General features: G+C 40.0%; 2 protein-coding genes across 3 annotated transcripts; one reads left to right on the top strand and one right to left on the bottom strand.

Moving 5' to 3' along the window:
- Nucleotides 1-1,374: 1,374 nt before the first annotated feature.
- CTSZ (cathepsin Z) lies at nt 1,375-6,751 on the bottom strand. The gene is made up of 6 exons (XM_026042235.1): nt 6,595-6,751; nt 5,944-6,107; nt 3,960-4,139; nt 3,177-3,327; nt 2,773-2,935; nt 1,375-2,261 (listed from the first exon to the last, which is right to left on the bottom strand). The coding sequence occupies exons 1-6, from the start codon at nt 6,735-6,737 to the stop codon at nt 2,148-2,150; spliced, it is 915 nt and encodes a 304-aa protein (XP_025898020.1). The 5' UTR covers nt 6,738-6,751; the 3' UTR covers nt 1,375-2,147.
- A 1,365-nt stretch (nt 6,752-8,116) lies between these two features.
- On the top strand, nt 8,117-15,350 carry TUBB1 (tubulin beta 1 class VI). 2 transcript variants are annotated; one of them, XM_026042201.1, is made up of 4 exons: nt 8,117-8,162; nt 13,340-13,448; nt 13,991-14,101; nt 14,215-15,350. In XM_026042201.1, exons 3-4 carry the CDS (start codon nt 14,041-14,043, stop codon nt 15,285-15,287), a joined length of 1,134 nt encoding a protein of 377 aa, XP_025897986.1. In that variant the 5' UTR covers nt 8,117-8,162; nt 13,340-13,448; nt 13,991-14,040; the 3' UTR covers nt 15,288-15,350. The 2 variants fall into 2 exon arrangements, with proteins under 2 accessions (XP_025897986.1, XP_025897985.1); XM_026042200.1 differs by lacking the exon at nt 8,117-8,162 and adding an exon at nt 11,431-11,558.
- The last annotated feature ends 1,367 nt before the right edge of the window (nt 15,351-16,717 follow it).

Genomic DNA, 16,717 nt, shown 5'->3' with positions numbered 1-16,717 from the left:
ACAAAACTGTTTTCCTCTTTTTTGTTGTCATGTTGATTCATGGATATGAACTCTTCAAGCTAACAGGCTCATGATTGAGACAGCAATCAACTATAAAGGCTTTTATTCCTTTTTTGAAAGGAAACGTATCTTCCTTTCCATTAGCTAATCCCCACKGTGATTGAGCTTTCTGGATTAGTTCTGAAACAAACATTTCGGCTTCCTTCTGTGTTCAAGCCTGGTATGGTTTACTTAAAACGCTTGTGTTCCTCAGCACTCTCTTGTGGGTCACTGGAGGTAGTTAAAGTACTGGTGGTATTAAGATGTTCCCCTGTTCATAACCATCCTGTGTAAGACTTGAGTAGGCAAGGCACTGCAGCTGAAGTAATAACCATTGGTACTTTGGAGGTATTTAGCTACATTGGGGTAAAATGAAAGGAGAGAAAGATGGAACTGAACATCACACTTCTCAGGCCTCTCAGTTGTGGATTTTGTCTTTTACCTAAACACCTATTTGAGCTCAGTCTTGCAGGCTGGAGACATGAATAGTGTAGGGGACAGAGAGCACACTAACTGGATGTAATGCTTCAACTTCTCCCAAAAATCATGCACTAAGGCAACTACAAAAGACAGGATTCAAAGTCTCCCAGGATGTGGCTTAACCTCAAGTASAAGAGATGGTCTCTTTGTAAGAAGAGTTGAAGCTGTTCTGTTTGATGATCAAATACTTGGAACCAGAAACTAATTACACAGTACTCCCACCTCACCTCCCTCCTAGACACTGGACATCTTAATCTTTTACAAATCTTTACCATTTACCTTTCTGAGAATAATAAGACAACTTCCCTCACTTTCACAGATAAAAGCATGATAAATTGCAGAAATGGGAACACAGCAAGAGAGTCAGTTTCAGGTTGAGACTGTTTTTTCCTTCTCTGTACCCCTGAAAAGCTTTAGGCTRTGAAGTTTAATGAGGCATAATTCAGAGATTGGTATGTTGTGTTTTACCGTATCTGGACATTTCTTCTTTCTGTGTCAGAATTCCACTCAGTGTTCTCATAGTTGCATTTCAGCCTTAAGTATAGGTGAAAGGCTGAGTTGTTTTTTTTTTTTTTTTCTCCTCCTCTTTTCCCTCGCTGTTGTCCCTCATTGAAAGACCTGATAGTGGCTGGGTAGATGATGATGCCCACCAAGCCATTTCACAAGATGAAATCATAAAGTCATGTTAAAGGAGTATGATTCTATTTTAGCTTTGGATGGCTATTCTGCTGCAGTAAACTGCAAGTCAGGTACCAGAACAGTAGAAGACAGTTGAAAGTGCCTCTTTACAAGCACTTATAATCCACATACAATCATGTAGTATTAAAATGTCAGTTTATTAAATGTAATTAAGAGTGGCAGTTAATGACACTTGTTATGGCACTGATTGTCTCTTAGTAATTAGCCAGGCTTAAGCAAGAGAACTGGCTCCTTTTCCTTGTATTAGTGTGAAGGGAACTCTGATGACAGACATAAATTATACTTTGCTGCTGTAGGAGAAAAATAGCACAGCCAATCAAAGCAAAGACTGATAAATATTATTCCTGTTTCATCATTTCTGGTTGGATAAAAGTAACTGCATTGTACAAGTCCAGCAATAATATTGTTTCATTAGGTGACCAGAGAAATAACATAGAATTTAGTTTATGAATATATCCTGTCCAGACATAGCTTTTTCATCTCCTTTAGGTGATATTTCCTTGGTATTATGATACTTTGCTAAAGTTTAGTATGAGCTCTAAACAAGTACATCAAGTTCATTTTGTTTTTTTACCTAGTATATCTACAGAATTTGTATTTAAAAAAAAAATAGACTTATCTATACAGTTTCTGTGAGTAAGCTGATAGCATTTAAATGCTGTGTTTCAAGGCAGACAAACTTTTTTTCCATGGATAATTGCTTGAACTGTTTTGTGTTTTAGTCACCTAAAGCTAACTGTCAGCAGGCAGGTAGTCTTGGCTCTGTATTTATTTTTCTTCCAAGTCATTGTGTGTTGCTATCTGGGCTACGCTTGCAGAATTGCCTGCTTATAGTGAACTGTGAAAGAATTTTAGACTATTCTGTAAACAAAAAGATAGTGTTGGGAAGCTTTCAAACCAAGTAGTTCCTAAAGATGCTCAGTGYAGACTCAAGGAAGTACAGGATCTCCATATGCGCAGTCCTCTTCAATAGCAAGATTGTACTCTGCTCCTTTTCCAGCTTTGTATGCACTTGTCACAATTCTCAGCCACCCCCTTTCACCCTGTAAAGGATTAATTTGTGTTACTATAAGCATAACATTGTGAATTAGAAAACATTAGTTAACTTTAGAAAATATGTATTAGTGCATCCATTCTGCCTGCCAAACATGGATGAGTTAATTCCCAGGCTGATGTAAAAAGTGCAACAATGGGTTCACAGGGCAGCCCTGTTTGAAGTGGCAGTTTGGTGAATTTACATCTCCTCCCTCTATTCTGGGTACATGACTTCATTTTTGCCTRTAACAGCAATTTACAGCTGCCTCTAACAGGAGCTGTGTGTCAGGAAGGGCAGCATTTGGGATTGAGATAAGAGTAGCCAAGTACCTTTGGCTGATTAGCCCTGTCTTAAGTTAGTTAGGTTTAATTTTCTAATGACTAGTCTTTTTCAAGAAAAGTCTTATTTTTGCTATCCACAGGCAACCTTTCCTGTTTCCCATTTGCAAGAAAAAAAGTGGCCTCCATCTTTTCTTTAAAGTAACTTTTGCACGCATGCTTCTTCCACTCTTTTCTTACCCAGGGTTCACCCCATGAGTTACGAACAATCCAATATTCTGTTCCATTTTCCACACCCCAACCAGCCACAGATACAATGTGATTCACCACAGGGGAGGGGTTGTACTCAGTATAAAGTCCTCCAGTGTAAGCATCCAACTTTTCAGTAGCCATTATACCACAGCTGTAATAAAACAGAGTAAACATCTTTACATAGGGAAGTGGGAGCCTATTTAAAAAAGTAACTAAATAACTTTTTGCATTTTAACTTCAGTGAGTGTAACTACAAATTACCCAAAGTCTGCCACTTAGCCACAGCACCTCACATCTGTCAGAGCAGAGAAATTTCAAGTATTTCCATTTGCACAGTAGCAATAGCTATGTTTGTTTTGCTACCATTCAAGGTTTGTTCTTTTTCCTTTTACCTAATTGGTCCATTTGTGTAGATTTCTGCCATCATTTTCTCCCTTCCACTGACAGAGCCATAGTCAGCAACTTTCCAGAGAGTGTAGTTCTGTATCACATGACATTCTCCAAAGGTAACACAAGTTCCACACTGGTTAAACTTCTTACATTCTACAAAGCAATAGTGAGATTATCACCACAAGAGGATGCTTTACCTTAATTAAYAGTACTGCATGTACTGATATAGTACTGATGCAGTTATTCGTAGCTTAAGAATAATTACTAACACATATCTTTGCCAGTGAGCTAAATCCTTTTTAAAGGCACTTTAAAGGTCTATACAATCACAAGTTATTACTCCTTACTTCAGCAGCACAAGGCCTCGGGATGATGAAATAACTCAAACTTGTTTCTCAATTCCAGTTAGACATGAACATACAAAGGTTATGTTTCTGCTTTGCTTAGCTTGAGGTGATGGTTTTGAATATTTCAGTACATTGGAGACTGTATAGCAGAGACATAAGAGATTAAATTTAAGCAACATAGCTAGTACAAACCTGTTTGGACGTGATTTATCGCTATGCTGTCTGACTAAAATAAAAAACTAAAAGGAGCACAACACAGACACAGCACCACACATGCTGACCTGTAAGGAAACCTGTTTTGTCAGCTAAGCAACAGGTAGGTACTACACCAAAAGGCAGAAACCAATAAATTCAAAACCTAAGGAACTATTATTTCTCTGCACTATGATCTGACAAATCAGGGCTAAAACCCTACAGCAAATTCAGTAGGTAGCATACTTTGATCCTTTGCTTGGTAGTTGTTACAGGTCTCATCTGGAATGCCATGGTCATGGGCATACATCCAAACACCTGTGTGGTCTCCACCTTCACAGGACCCTGCATTAGCGCAGTCGATGACATTCTGGACAGAAAGGTAGGCAGAAGGCCATGCACCTTTCCTCTTTATGTTGATTCGATCTGTAAGAATAAGGAATGGGGCTTGTTAGTTGAAGTATCAGAGCTATTATTCATGGCAACTAATATTAAGACTGCGCCCTTGATTACTCTTCTGTTTGCAGGCAACAGTATTTGTGATTGAAAAAGCCTCTGGTTTAGATGGTGAGACTCACACTATGACTTAACTTGAGTGTGCAAGCTGATGCTTCCATTAGAAGAATTTTCCACTAAAAGCTCTGCAGAAATATGTAATTGAGTAAGATCCCTTTAATCCCACGAGAACTTCCCAATCTGTTTACTTGCCTTGAGAGAAAAGAGGTCTCAAATACATCAGGAAAACAGTTTTCACTCTCGTTTTAACAGAAGTAGATAGTCCTATATGGATCAGCAATAAGCCCATGCATCTCAGGTCTCCACCTCTGAGAGATAATTTTTGCAATCTTTAATCAAGGAAAAGCATTCAGGGGTATTATCCATATTGTTATGTAAACATACTGCAGTTATACCATCTCAGAGAAGTTTCAGCATACTGGTTTTTTTTTGTCTGAAGCACTACTTGTTTGTCAAAAAAAAAACTCATAATTTGTATTTATATGCTGATGTTTCTAGTGCAGTAACAGTCTTAACTAATGCCACTAGAGTGCTTTAAATCCTGTTAGTACTTATGACTCTGACGGTACTTGATAGAGAACTGGTAGAATGCTTCACAAGAATTAATGGGGCATTATCCTAGTCTAGTCTATGAGGAATTAAAAAAAAAAAAAGGCAAGAAAGAAATAATTGATGCTGTAACTATTCCTTGCAGATAAAAGTACCTTCATTTTTTTAAAAAGCAAACTTCTATACTTTAAAAAAAGGCATATACATATACTCAATCTTTTAAATTTTAACTCTAGTTAGAAACTTAAGTATGTATCTGTCTAGTAATTATTACATCATAGCACGTTTCATATGTCTGTACTGCTGTATTGCCTAAGAATGGATCCTTCACAAGTCTTGCCATCTCCTCATGCACACCTGTAAGGTCTTGTCCTCTTCACCATTTCCTCCATTCTCCCTTTAGGYTTAATCCTTATAACAAGCTCCCTAATCAAACAGGAATTCTGCAGGATGTTACTGAACCAAAGTAGTTGTGTGCAAACCATCGTGTGTTTTCTCTAGATTTTTTTTTCCCCCAATTGAAACAAACTTCTATTTTCCTTTCCCCTGTACTCAAAAAGGGGAAGAGAAAACCATATTTGCCTCTGTAGCGTGTTAGTCATTTCTTTTGACTAACAAGGCTCTACAAGCTAATGCCCCACAGGCCCTCTYACTTGAGAAGCGGCTCCTTTCATCTCCCCATCTTCTAGGTATCACTCAAGTTGCAAAACAGGAGCCCCTCACTGCTTTGGACATAATGTAGCAGAACAGGGTATCAGCAAAGTGAAGAAATAATGCTGGGCTGAGCGTCTTTATCTTTACCCTTGCCAAAAAGAGGGGCAGAAACCCCAGTTCTTACTGCTGGCCTTTAGTAGCAGCTCTGTAGAAGTACTAAGTGTATTCCTTCTGCAAACAGCTTTTTAACTGCTTCAGTATTCCCCCCACACTTGCATAATTGTGAGAGGGAGGAGATAGCCTTAGTCTGCTTGCTTTTCCTCTAAAGACCAAAGTCTTGAGTTGTCAGAGTAGGAATTGCCATCCTCCTCTCAGCCTGTCTTTGCTGTTCTAGCCCTCGCACTTTGCACTTTATGCCTGCTCTTTATACCTTTGCAAGCTGAAAACACCCTTTGTTTACCAAAAGCTACAGCTCCCCGGGAGCAAGAGCCAGCCCAGCTGAGGCGTGTACCTGCCAGGGCGCTGGTGCTGCCGTGGGCCCARCAGGAGCCGCAGTACTGCGGGATGTGCTGGTTCCGCGTGGTGCTGGCATAGTTGACCCCATCCACGTTCCTCCAGTCCCAGCTTGCGGGCAGCTTGGAGATGTCCAGGTACTCATGTGGGCGAGGGTAAGTCCTGTAGTGAGATCAAAACAAAACAAAACAATCAAAAAAAAAACCCAAAACGCACTGGTTCCTTTAAAAAAAAAAAAAAAAAAAAAAAGGAAAAAAAGCTGATGTCTGCATTTTGGAGCAAACAGGAATTGTGTATGTGTGCATATATATATATATATATATATATGCGTATATGTATATACATCCACACAGATATATGGGGGTTTATATACTTATTTGCTTGTGTGTGTGTGTATATCTATATATATCTATATATATATAAAAAGACAGAAAATCCCCCCAGAGTTTCGTGAGGAGGCGTGCGATCCGGCAGCAGCGCGGAGCACGTGACACGGGACAACGTGACCGAGCCCTCGTGACGGGGCCTGGGGACCCGGCTCGCCCCTGTCCCTCCGCGGACACCCCGGGGGGGCTGCGCGTCCTGAACCGTCCCAGAGGCCGCGAGCGGCCGGGGTGTCCGCGGGCATGGGGGCCGCGAGGGGCCTCACCTCAGGCCGGCCGGCTGCCGCCGCGCCGGCTTGTAGCAGTGCTGCCCTTCCCTGAAGTGGAGACCGGCCCGGGCGGGCGGGCACGGCCAGAGGCAGCCGCAGAGCAGCAGGAGGAGCGGGAGGCGCCGGGGCAGCCTGTCCATGCCGGCACGAGGGGACGGCAGCAAAACCGTCCAGCGCCCCCGGCGCCTGCATTTAAGGGCGGGCGGGGAGAGGGCGGGTTGGCGCCCGCCTCCTTCCACGCTGGGGGGGCTGCGGCCTCCCGCGCCGCCGCACGCGGGCGCCCCGCGGCTCCCCCTTGCCGGCTGAGGCCGGGCATCCCTCTGCCGCTCCTCTTTATCAGCGCGGGCCCAGCCATGCCGGGTGCCACGTGCGGGTCCTGAGGCCTCGTCGTGTCGGAGCGGGCTAAGTGGGAGCAGAAGGCARCGAAACTGAGACCTCCGGCCGCCATGTTGTGGCCCTCCCACTCAGTCACCTCAGCTGGTGACCGAGCCTTGACTCGGCACGCGCTTCCCCTCAGCGAAGCTGTCTCATCTATTTGTTCTACTGCTTGCAAGTTTTTCATTTCTGAAGTACTACTGTGATGCAATTTTACAGAGAAATGCAAGCTAATCCACATTTTTAGGCTGATCTTCAGGATTAGGGTCATCTGAAAGTTCCGTAGTCGCCAAACTTGTTTCAAGGTATGTTCAGGAGTAAAAATAGTTGAATTTTCCAGAAKAAGCTTTGAAGTACCTGTATGGGCAGCTACAGTCTCTCCCAGCCTCTCTTTTGCCTGTATTACATACAGCTTTCACACTTGGCAGGCCATAGCTGGCTCTCACCTCACGGCTGAAGTAGTTTTTAAGTAAAGAGCATAAAGTTTCTTGGGTCAACTTTACCCATGGAGAAACTGAGGCAGCAAGACGAAAAGCACCAAAACCAACAGAGGAGCCCGGAAATGAGGCTGACTAATGTTCAGGTGGCCGTTTTTTTGGCAAGTCGCAAAATGAGTCAAGCTCAACAGTAAATGTGCTTGTACAGCCCCAAACCTGCACTGCTCAGCAAGTGAGTTCACGTTGCTGAAAGACGAGTTTTTGACTGGTTATAGTTCTGCACCACAGGGGAAGTCRCTGATCAGTTGGGTAAACAAGAGCTGTTAGCTTTAAAAAAGTGCATCTAATATTAGTTTAAAAATACATACTCATAATAATATTCTGTATATTGTTAATAATCTACAATAAGCTGTATGTTATTACGAGGGCAGAAAGAGACTGCTTTCCCTCCTCTGGACCATCTGTTGCAGGGAACTGATCTTTAAACAGTTTTTATTATTAGCTGAAATGAAAATGGGAAGCAGGTCATGTTTGGTGCCACCGAACTAAACAGTTTTCCTGAGGACAGCGTGGCTAGGTTTAGCCGTGATGAGCCACTGTGGGCTGGTAGTTGGTAGCCTAGTCGGTTCAATTCAAACTAAATAGTGTTTTTCTTCTCAGTAGGCTCAGAAAACCAGAAGTAGTTCTGAAGGAGCCTTAGAAAAGGGGTCTTGCTCTTTTCTACCCTATGGAGAAGGTGCCAAGGATGAGACTGTGAGTAACAGCGCTGAAAGTGTTGCAAGCGGCTTGTGGTTAAAAAGCAAAATGTATTTTCTGCTATTGTGCAAAACTAGTTCCTTCCAAGTAAACCATGCTTTAAAAAAAAAGAAGAAACTTCCCAGAGTGCTAGGGCACATGCGTGTACATCTATTATAGTGGTACAAACAACATAAAATAAAATAAAATAAAATAAAATAAAATAAAATAAAATAAAATAAAATAAAATAAAATAAAATAAAAATAAAAATAAAAAATGCTTATCTGTGGCTTTGGCTTTCAGCCATCTCCTGTGCTTGGGTATCTTTAGCACACTCTGCAGACAGTGGAAGTAGACTGAGAATAGAAACTGTGGGATGAGCTGGTACAAGCTCTGTCCAGTGCCAGGCTGTGCCTAATCACCGCTGTGCTGAAAACCACTTGCAGCCAGCCCTTCCACTCCGCTCACCTCTTCCTGGGTGACGTACATGCTGCTAATCTGCAGCAGCACATGTTCGAAGGCTGCGCCTGGGAAGCGCATTAATGCTGTTAACAGGCTTGAGGTTTCTAGGAGCTAAAGAATGACATGGCTGCTAACAAACAAAATCTACAAAGAAACATGCTTTTCACAGACCTATTTTTGTATATTAAAAAAAAAAAAAAAAAAAAAAAAAGACCTGGCTGTTCACAGAAATATTCTTGCAGGGGCAAGGGAAAAGCTTCAGAAAATACTCCAGTGCTTTCTGCTCCATGCAGTCATTTTTCAAGTCTGTATGAAGAAATGTTTTATAGGAGACATATGATTCAAGAGGACTATTTTTAGCAGGAGAAAAAAATGTTGAGTGATTGCATTTTTTTTTTTTTCTCACTTCCTTTTTTTCCTGTTTCCCTTCCTTTTTTTTTTTTTTTTTTTTTTTTTTTTTTTTTTTTTTTTTTTTTTTTTTTTTTTTTTTTTTTTCTGAGTTGCTCTCAGTAAATGTATTTATTGCTGGGAATTATTTTACAAACATATTTGGCCAGCAGATCACTCAATCAAAGTCTCTAGCTTCTTTACAAGTTTTGACTATGTAGTTTAATACATTTCATATTTTAAAAAAATATTATTTATTTACTCTCTATAGCTGTTGGATACATTGTACAGCTCCCAGTCAGAATGCAGCAATTGAGTAATTGAGTATCTAATACAAAGTGCAGTTACTCCTTCTAGCATAGATGCAGAAAACAAATAAAAATTGTACGTAAATAAGATGAAAGTAGTTTTCAAAGACAAAAAAAACCCCTCCAAATAAACTTTCCAGAAATTTGTTTTAGAGAATGCCTACAATGCAACAATTAAACACAGTAAAAGCTTTACTGACTTTCTAATGAAACTAAGCTGTTTAGCGAATAAATCTATAAATAAATAAAATTAGTATACCTAATTTTTAAGGTTGCTTGCTTCTCATTTCATTGTTAAGGATRGTTAAAAATGTTTAATTAATCCTAATTCTAATGTCTGAGGATGGCAATAAGTTTGTTAGCTATTTTTTTTAAGATCCTGTTGCGGTAAGATTTCTCCAAAGCACAGTTATCTGTCCATTAGCCAATGCAAAAGTTGGAGGTCATTTGCAGTGCGGAAGTCTGGAATAAACTGATTTTTTTCTTTTGGAACAATATGGAAGCTTATAGATTTCTTATCTATAGCAACTTGTAGTTGCTAAACCAATAATTGCATAGTTGGTAAAATTAGTTACTTTCAAGGAGTTAAGACACTGTGTCAGTGGAGTCTTTGTATTCAAACTAGTTTAGTACTAGTTTCTTGTTCCTTCATCTGACCTTAAAAGTAATGTTTCAAATACACTGACATATAATAAAGCTTCTGTAAACTTCCAGATGAAACACACTTCTGGGTTTCTGGTGCTCAGCGATATGAGTCCTTTTTATCATCAGGCAACATGACCGTGTCATGTTTTGCTCAGGCTTATATTGTTTCCTTTAACATTCTGAAGCATTGCACACTGTGGACACTATAGTTAACATCATTGGGACTGGGATTTCACCTCTAAAATTTTCTTGAAAAATTCTGAAATGCTATTTTTCAGATATAAGAAAATAAGAAATATGAAATAAGAAATACTTTGCCTCTGAGTGCCCGTCGCTAGTCTGTTCTTGGAACATGGTTATTTAACTTTGTTGTATAATGGATATGACAGTAAATGACCATACGTTAAACACACCATAACAAGTTATATTATAAAATAATTTATAATGATGTGATTTTTAATATTCAGTAAAAGGCTACAATTGCTACCTCCAAGGGGGAAGATGACGAGAGGGTGACTGTGTATGTACGTGTAGATTGGCTCAGCTCCTAGATTTTTTTTGCAGCACTTCTGGAAAATGCCTAGACAGATTAGGAAGGCCTTACAGGATCCTCCTTACAGACGCTTATGTGTATGTGTGTGTGTGTGTATATATATATATATATATATATATATATGTGCACGCGCACACACACATGTATATCTATAGATACACACACACGTGTGTATATGTATACCATGCATGTGTATATATAAACACACATATGCATATACATACATGTATATGTATACATATATAGCCATGTATACATACACACACACACACGCACACACGTTATATATGTGTGTGTGTGTGTGTATATAAATAAAAGGAAAGAGCAACCCATTTTAACCCTCTCCATTCCTCAGTCCCTTAAGGCAGTTGAACACTGAGGCTGATGTTTATTAGTGAACTRCAGGTCTAGATGGCAGTGTCCTGAGTGTTGTTGTCATAAAAGGTTAATGCTCAGAAGTTGCTATTGGTTTGATCAGGGATGTTGTGGTTTATTATTGTCTGATGTGTAAAATTTAAATTGTGTGGCCAAAGCAACGCATGCATTAAATAAATTAACGTTACTCATTTTGGTGGGAAATAGCTATACATAACAGCTGTGTGTGTGTGTGTGTGTATAAAATAGTGTAATAAATACGAGCATAAGTATTCATGCATCACTGTTTGCTACACAGAAAAAAAAAAAAAAGAATTAAATGGAGGAGGGAGAACATTTTTCTGACCCTCGCTCGGCAGTGTGCACTTATACTCTCTCTGTATAGGAAGTGAGGAGACACTTTGCTCCCTAGTGAACCGTTTTGATGAACAACTTATGAGGACTTGGCTACTCCCCTTGTGCGTGAGTGACAGCCCCCCTTTTTATACTGATAAAAAGGCCCCTGGAGCCGGACGCTTCTGGGTGTAGCTGATACTGCAGCAGAAAGAGGACGTACTTGTTCTAGGAACTGCAGCTACAAAACCTGTGTTAGACWGTAGCTACTGACAGGTCCAAGCTACACAAAAATGCGTGAAATTGTGCATCTTCAGATTGGCCAGTGTGGAAACCAAATTGGAGCTAAGGTGAGGCCTCTTTTCAATATTAATCATTAGTAGTAAGTGTTATCCATAGCAGCAGGTGAATATTAAAAGGCTGGAGCTTTGGAAATGGAGGAATAAGTACTGTGAGKTCTTAATGAGAGGATGTGTGATAGGTGGCAAAGAATAGGGTGTTTTGATGGACTTGCACCTCATGCAGAAGTGGATGCTAAGACTGGCAACAAATGAAACTTTTTTTGCAGTGGTTGTGTGGCCCTGTGATTATATGTAGTCCAGAGCTGGATTCCTCCTCAGCCTCGTATTCCAAGGGGCATTAGTGTAGGCAATAAAATATTAGGACTAATGAAGAAGTCAGCAAGTCCAGGGCTACACTCTTAGYAGTGGATTAGTTTAGATAGACATCACTAACTCGCTCTCCTCCACTCCTCCATTTACATGGATTATTAGCCAACAGGATGAGCACTAACACTAAACAATTAATGTTTTTAAGACTATCACCATGTGCAGCTGTCCTGTCTAACTGGCCKCCTGTGATAGCCATGTCAGAGTGTGTTTGTTCAGTTTGAACAACTCCATGCTGTTGCTTAGAGAGAAGTTGGTCGTTGCTGGCGGCGTGCACRTGCTAGGGAGAAAAGAACATTCTGCTATATGACGGACATAGGATTTGGTTTTGCTCTTCATTAGTAAGACATTGTTGCCCCCCCCCCAAAAAAAAAAAAAAAAGAGACTATTACATTAATTTGAGGGAGAGAGTGTGTGTGTGTGTGTGTGTGTGTGTGTGTGTGCGCGTGCGCCTGTGTCTGTGAGTCTAGCAGATGGGGGACTGCAAGTAAGAGTGCTTTGAAGAGCTCTTTGAGTGAGGGTGGGAGAGCACTGCTGACACTGTAGTATTTTTGTTGTTTAAATGAGCCTGGATGCTAAACCAGAAGATCTTTAGAATTAAAATAGCCTGGACATTATAGCGGGTGGGTGTGTCCGTATTAACACTGCTGTGGTAGCTGCCTAGATAAGAGTCCCAGTACAAGACAACCATGTGAATGTCAAGATAGTGYATTTACCTCTTCCCTTCCCCCAGCAAAGTACTCAAGTAGAGGGCAAGTTGAGTGTGTTGCCTCTGAGCTTCCCCTCTGCTCATAAAGCCCTGTGTGTATATATGAAATCTGCTTATTATTTTGCTATAATATTATATATTATAGCATATTTTATATGCTATATGATATATTATGATTTATCATATTTTATATGCTATAATATATGATATATATATGATATATCATATATATCATATATATCATATATATATGAGGTCAAAAGCAAATTTTCAGATTTAGAGTCTCACAGGTGTTCAGGATTACACTAGTAATTCTGGATCACTCAAAATTAGATAGGTTTCTGGAGGAGGTTAATGGTGAAGAATGGCATTAAAATATTAATATAAATGCAAATGTAATTATAAGGACCAATATGTTTGTGGAAAATATTGTTCACATAAATTTTCTTAGCTGGATTTGCAATAGCACAGCCCCATTTGTGCATGATAGGCCTCTAAAAAAATATGCTGCCACCAAAACACCAAACGCCCACTTGACTAGCATGATTGCATTTTATTCAGCTCTTTTTTACTCAGATTGTTCTTCTGTCCTCTACAGTCTAACGTGTAAGTAGCAAAGCGCCTCCCTGCCCCCAGCTTCAGGTACAGGACCCTTGTGGCATAACTCATAGCCATGAGAGTAGCAGCAATCATGCTGATCACACGATGCTGGAAAAAAAATATTTGAGTGTCTTAACTCTCTTTCCTTTTTCAGTTCTGGGAGGTGATAGGTGACGAACATGGAATTGACATCGAGGGAAATTACCGTGGGGCTGCACCACTGCAGCTTGAACGAATTAACGTGTACTTCAACGAGGCTTACTGTAAGTGCTCAGCACTGGTAGGGTGTTGTTAGAGCAATTTACAAAACCATCATGCAGGTTAAATTAGGAACAAAAGTTTAAGTAAATAATTAAATAAATAGCTCCCAAACCCCTGTGGATAGGGGATTTCAGAGTAGGTTACAGCAGGTCTCTTTGACTTTCAGCAGTACTTGTTCATATTGACTTTCAGGCTTCAGAAAAAACACTTCAATAGCCCAACCCCATTCTTAAACAAAGCAAAATCTCTGAAATCTGTACCTTTCTTTTCCTTCGGTAATTCTGCAGGAGTGAGCCAGTTGTCCTTGACCTGAGTTTTGTTTGCATTGCTTGGAAGTTTACTTGTGGCACAAGCTGAACTCCTGCCTGTTTTATAAGATCATTGAAGAGGATCTGATTTATTTCCAGCTTAGGTTTTAGTCATTCTRTATACCACTGTGTGAAATAAGGAGAAATACCTTCAAGTACCTAGACTGAGGTGAAGCAAGGGGGATATATTTTGCTAATACAGCCAGTAACTTGTACGCATTTTTCTTTTGTTCTAGCTCATAAATACGTGCCCCGTTCCATCTTGGTGGATCTAGAACCTGGAACTATGGACAGTGTACGATCTAGCAAAATAGGCCCATTATTTCGACCTGACAATTTTATTCATGGTATGTATGCTATGTTAGTAAACTAGCTAAGGCCAGCAGGCTCAAAGTGGCTTTTTAACATCATCTTTATGGCCTTTAAAAAATTAGTCTCGGTAATATCATTTTCTGTTTAGGAAACTCTGGTGCTGGCAACAACTGGGCTAAGGGGCATTACACAGAAGGAGCTGAACTGATTGAAAATGTCATGGACGTGGTGAGAAACGAGTGTGAGAGCTGTGATTGYTTGCAGGGGTTTCAGCTTATCCACTCACTTGGTGGTGGTACAGGCTCAGGTATGGGCACACTCCTTATCAACAAAATCAGAGAGGAGTATCCCGACAGGATTATGAACACCTTCAGCGTTGTGCCTTCACCCAAAGTATCTGACACAGTTGTAGAGCCATATAACGCCATCCTCTCCATCCATCAGCTAATAGAAAACACAGATGAAACCTTTTGCATTGATAATGAAGCTCTATAYGACATATGTTTTAGAACTTTAAAGCTCACCAATCCCACCTACGGTGACCTCAACCACTTAGTGTCCCTAACAATGAGTGGGGTCACAACCTCACTCCGTTTTCCRGGTCAGCTGAATGCAGATCTGAGGAAGCTGGCTGTTAACATGGTGCCTTTTCCACGCCTGCATTTTTTCATGCCTGGCTTTGCTCCRCTGACAGCTCGAGGTAGTCAACAGTATAGAGCCCTGTCAGTTCCAGAGCTCACTCAACAGATGTTTGATGCTCGCAACATGATGGCAGCCTGTGACCCTCGCCACGGACGTTACTTGACCGTGGCATGCATCTTCAGAGGCCGAATGTCTACCAGAGAAGTGGATGAGCAATTACTGGCTATTCAGACCAAGAATAGTTCTTACTTTGTGGAATGGATCCCTAATAATGTCAAAGTGGCAGTGTGTGACATACCACCACGAGGACTGAAGATGGCAGCCACCTTTATTGGCAATAACACAGCCATTCAGGAGCTCTTCATCAGGGTTTCTGAACAATTCTCAGCTATGTTTAGAAGGAAAGCATTTCTTCACTGGTATACTGGTGAAGGCATGGATGAAATGGAGTTTTCTGAAGCAGAAGGTAACACCAATGACCTTGTGTCCGAGTACCAGCAGTACCAGGATGCCACAGCAGACGTTGAGGAATATGAAGAGGTAGAAGTGGAAGCTAGCCAAGAACAGGAAACACTATAGAAACAGTAATCTAAAAACATTGCCCTAATAAGCCCATGGACACTTCAAGAGCAATAGCCTTCCTTTCCTTTGCCCACCCAAAGGACCATCTTTGTTAAGAGTTTTTTAATCTGTTTCAGGCACAACTGTATCCAGTATCACAACATAATGCTTTTGAAGTAACAGCAGCTATGCTTAACAGTCCTAGATAACGCTATCTTCACCTCTCAAAAAAAAAAAAAAAAAAAAAAAAAAAAAAAAAAAAAAAACCATTGCAAAGAAAAGTTGTTTCCTAACAGTCTGTCTTATTAATATATTCACTTTTGGAACATATAGCCAGACACACATAATATACAGCCTATGTGTGCATCATCATAAGCAGCAGTAAAATAGGCTATAGGCTCTTGTCACAATTAYTTATTCTCTCATAACTCAATAAGTAAACACAATTCATATTTTTATTTGTGAACCTGTTAGTGCTTTAGGTACACCTGCATATGTATATCCTGCATACAAAGGTGGAATCTGTTATATTATACACTCCATAGTCCTATGTACATCTGCAGATAAGTTCAGTGTCTTAAGCAGGGCTTTCATCAGTAGAGATCAATTAGGCACCTTAATTTTTACTTTTTAAGGAAGTATTTAAGTAGTACTATTACACTGCTGTTTTATAATTGCAGAGCTTGTATTCAGTGGCATCGTGTGGTTTGTTTTTATTTCAAACTATAGACTGAGTTACACTAACATTCAAAATTGTGTACACTATAGAAGATTTGTGGCGTTTTTTTTTTCTTCCAAATACTAACTATAACAACCTCTCTGCCTTTCCTGCAGTACAGCAAAATGGATGAAATGGGTTGCATTTAGTTAGAGATGCAAATTCAATAACTACTAACTCAAAAACGTATCTTGATGTCAGGGAAGAGTTTTTTGTCAACTACAGAAATGTTCACAGCCATATACTTAGCATTATTATTTAAAATATTGTGTCATTTTAAAAATATTTCATGTATAAAAATATTCTATGAAATAAATGTCCGCTTATTTTTATATACTATTTTTATGCTCCTGAGTTATTTTAAATATATCAATGTTTTTGAGTACCTGTTTTGAATATACTACCTCAATTAAGATGCAAAACAACATTTACATTTATTAAAGTCAACAAAAAGGGGAAACTCAGGTCACTGGTAGTTTTTGATTCCTCTTTTTTAGTTCCACCCTCCAAGTGTTCAATCTTGACTGTACAGGAGTAATCTGACTGACATCAATGACATCTTTTCAAGTGTATACAATTTAAAAGTAGCTGCAAAAATATAAGTCATCCTTTTACTGTGTCCATGCAGCGCTGAAAAAGTACACAGAAAGCATTTATGAAAATATACAATCATTGCAATATTAAAAGCCAGAGCTGAAACACCACCGGTTATTAATGAATTCTCCATCTG

This window comes from Nothoprocta perdicaria, unplaced genomic scaffold, assembly GCF_003342845.1.
Source record: "Nothoprocta perdicaria isolate Ctin4 unplaced genomic scaffold, notPer1 scaffold_3, whole genome shotgun sequence".
Lineage (NCBI taxonomy): Eukaryota > Metazoa > Chordata > Aves > Tinamiformes > Tinamidae > Nothoprocta > Nothoprocta perdicaria.
Note: the sequence above shows the minus strand (reverse complement) of the source record. Positions and strands in the feature narration are given on the sequence as shown.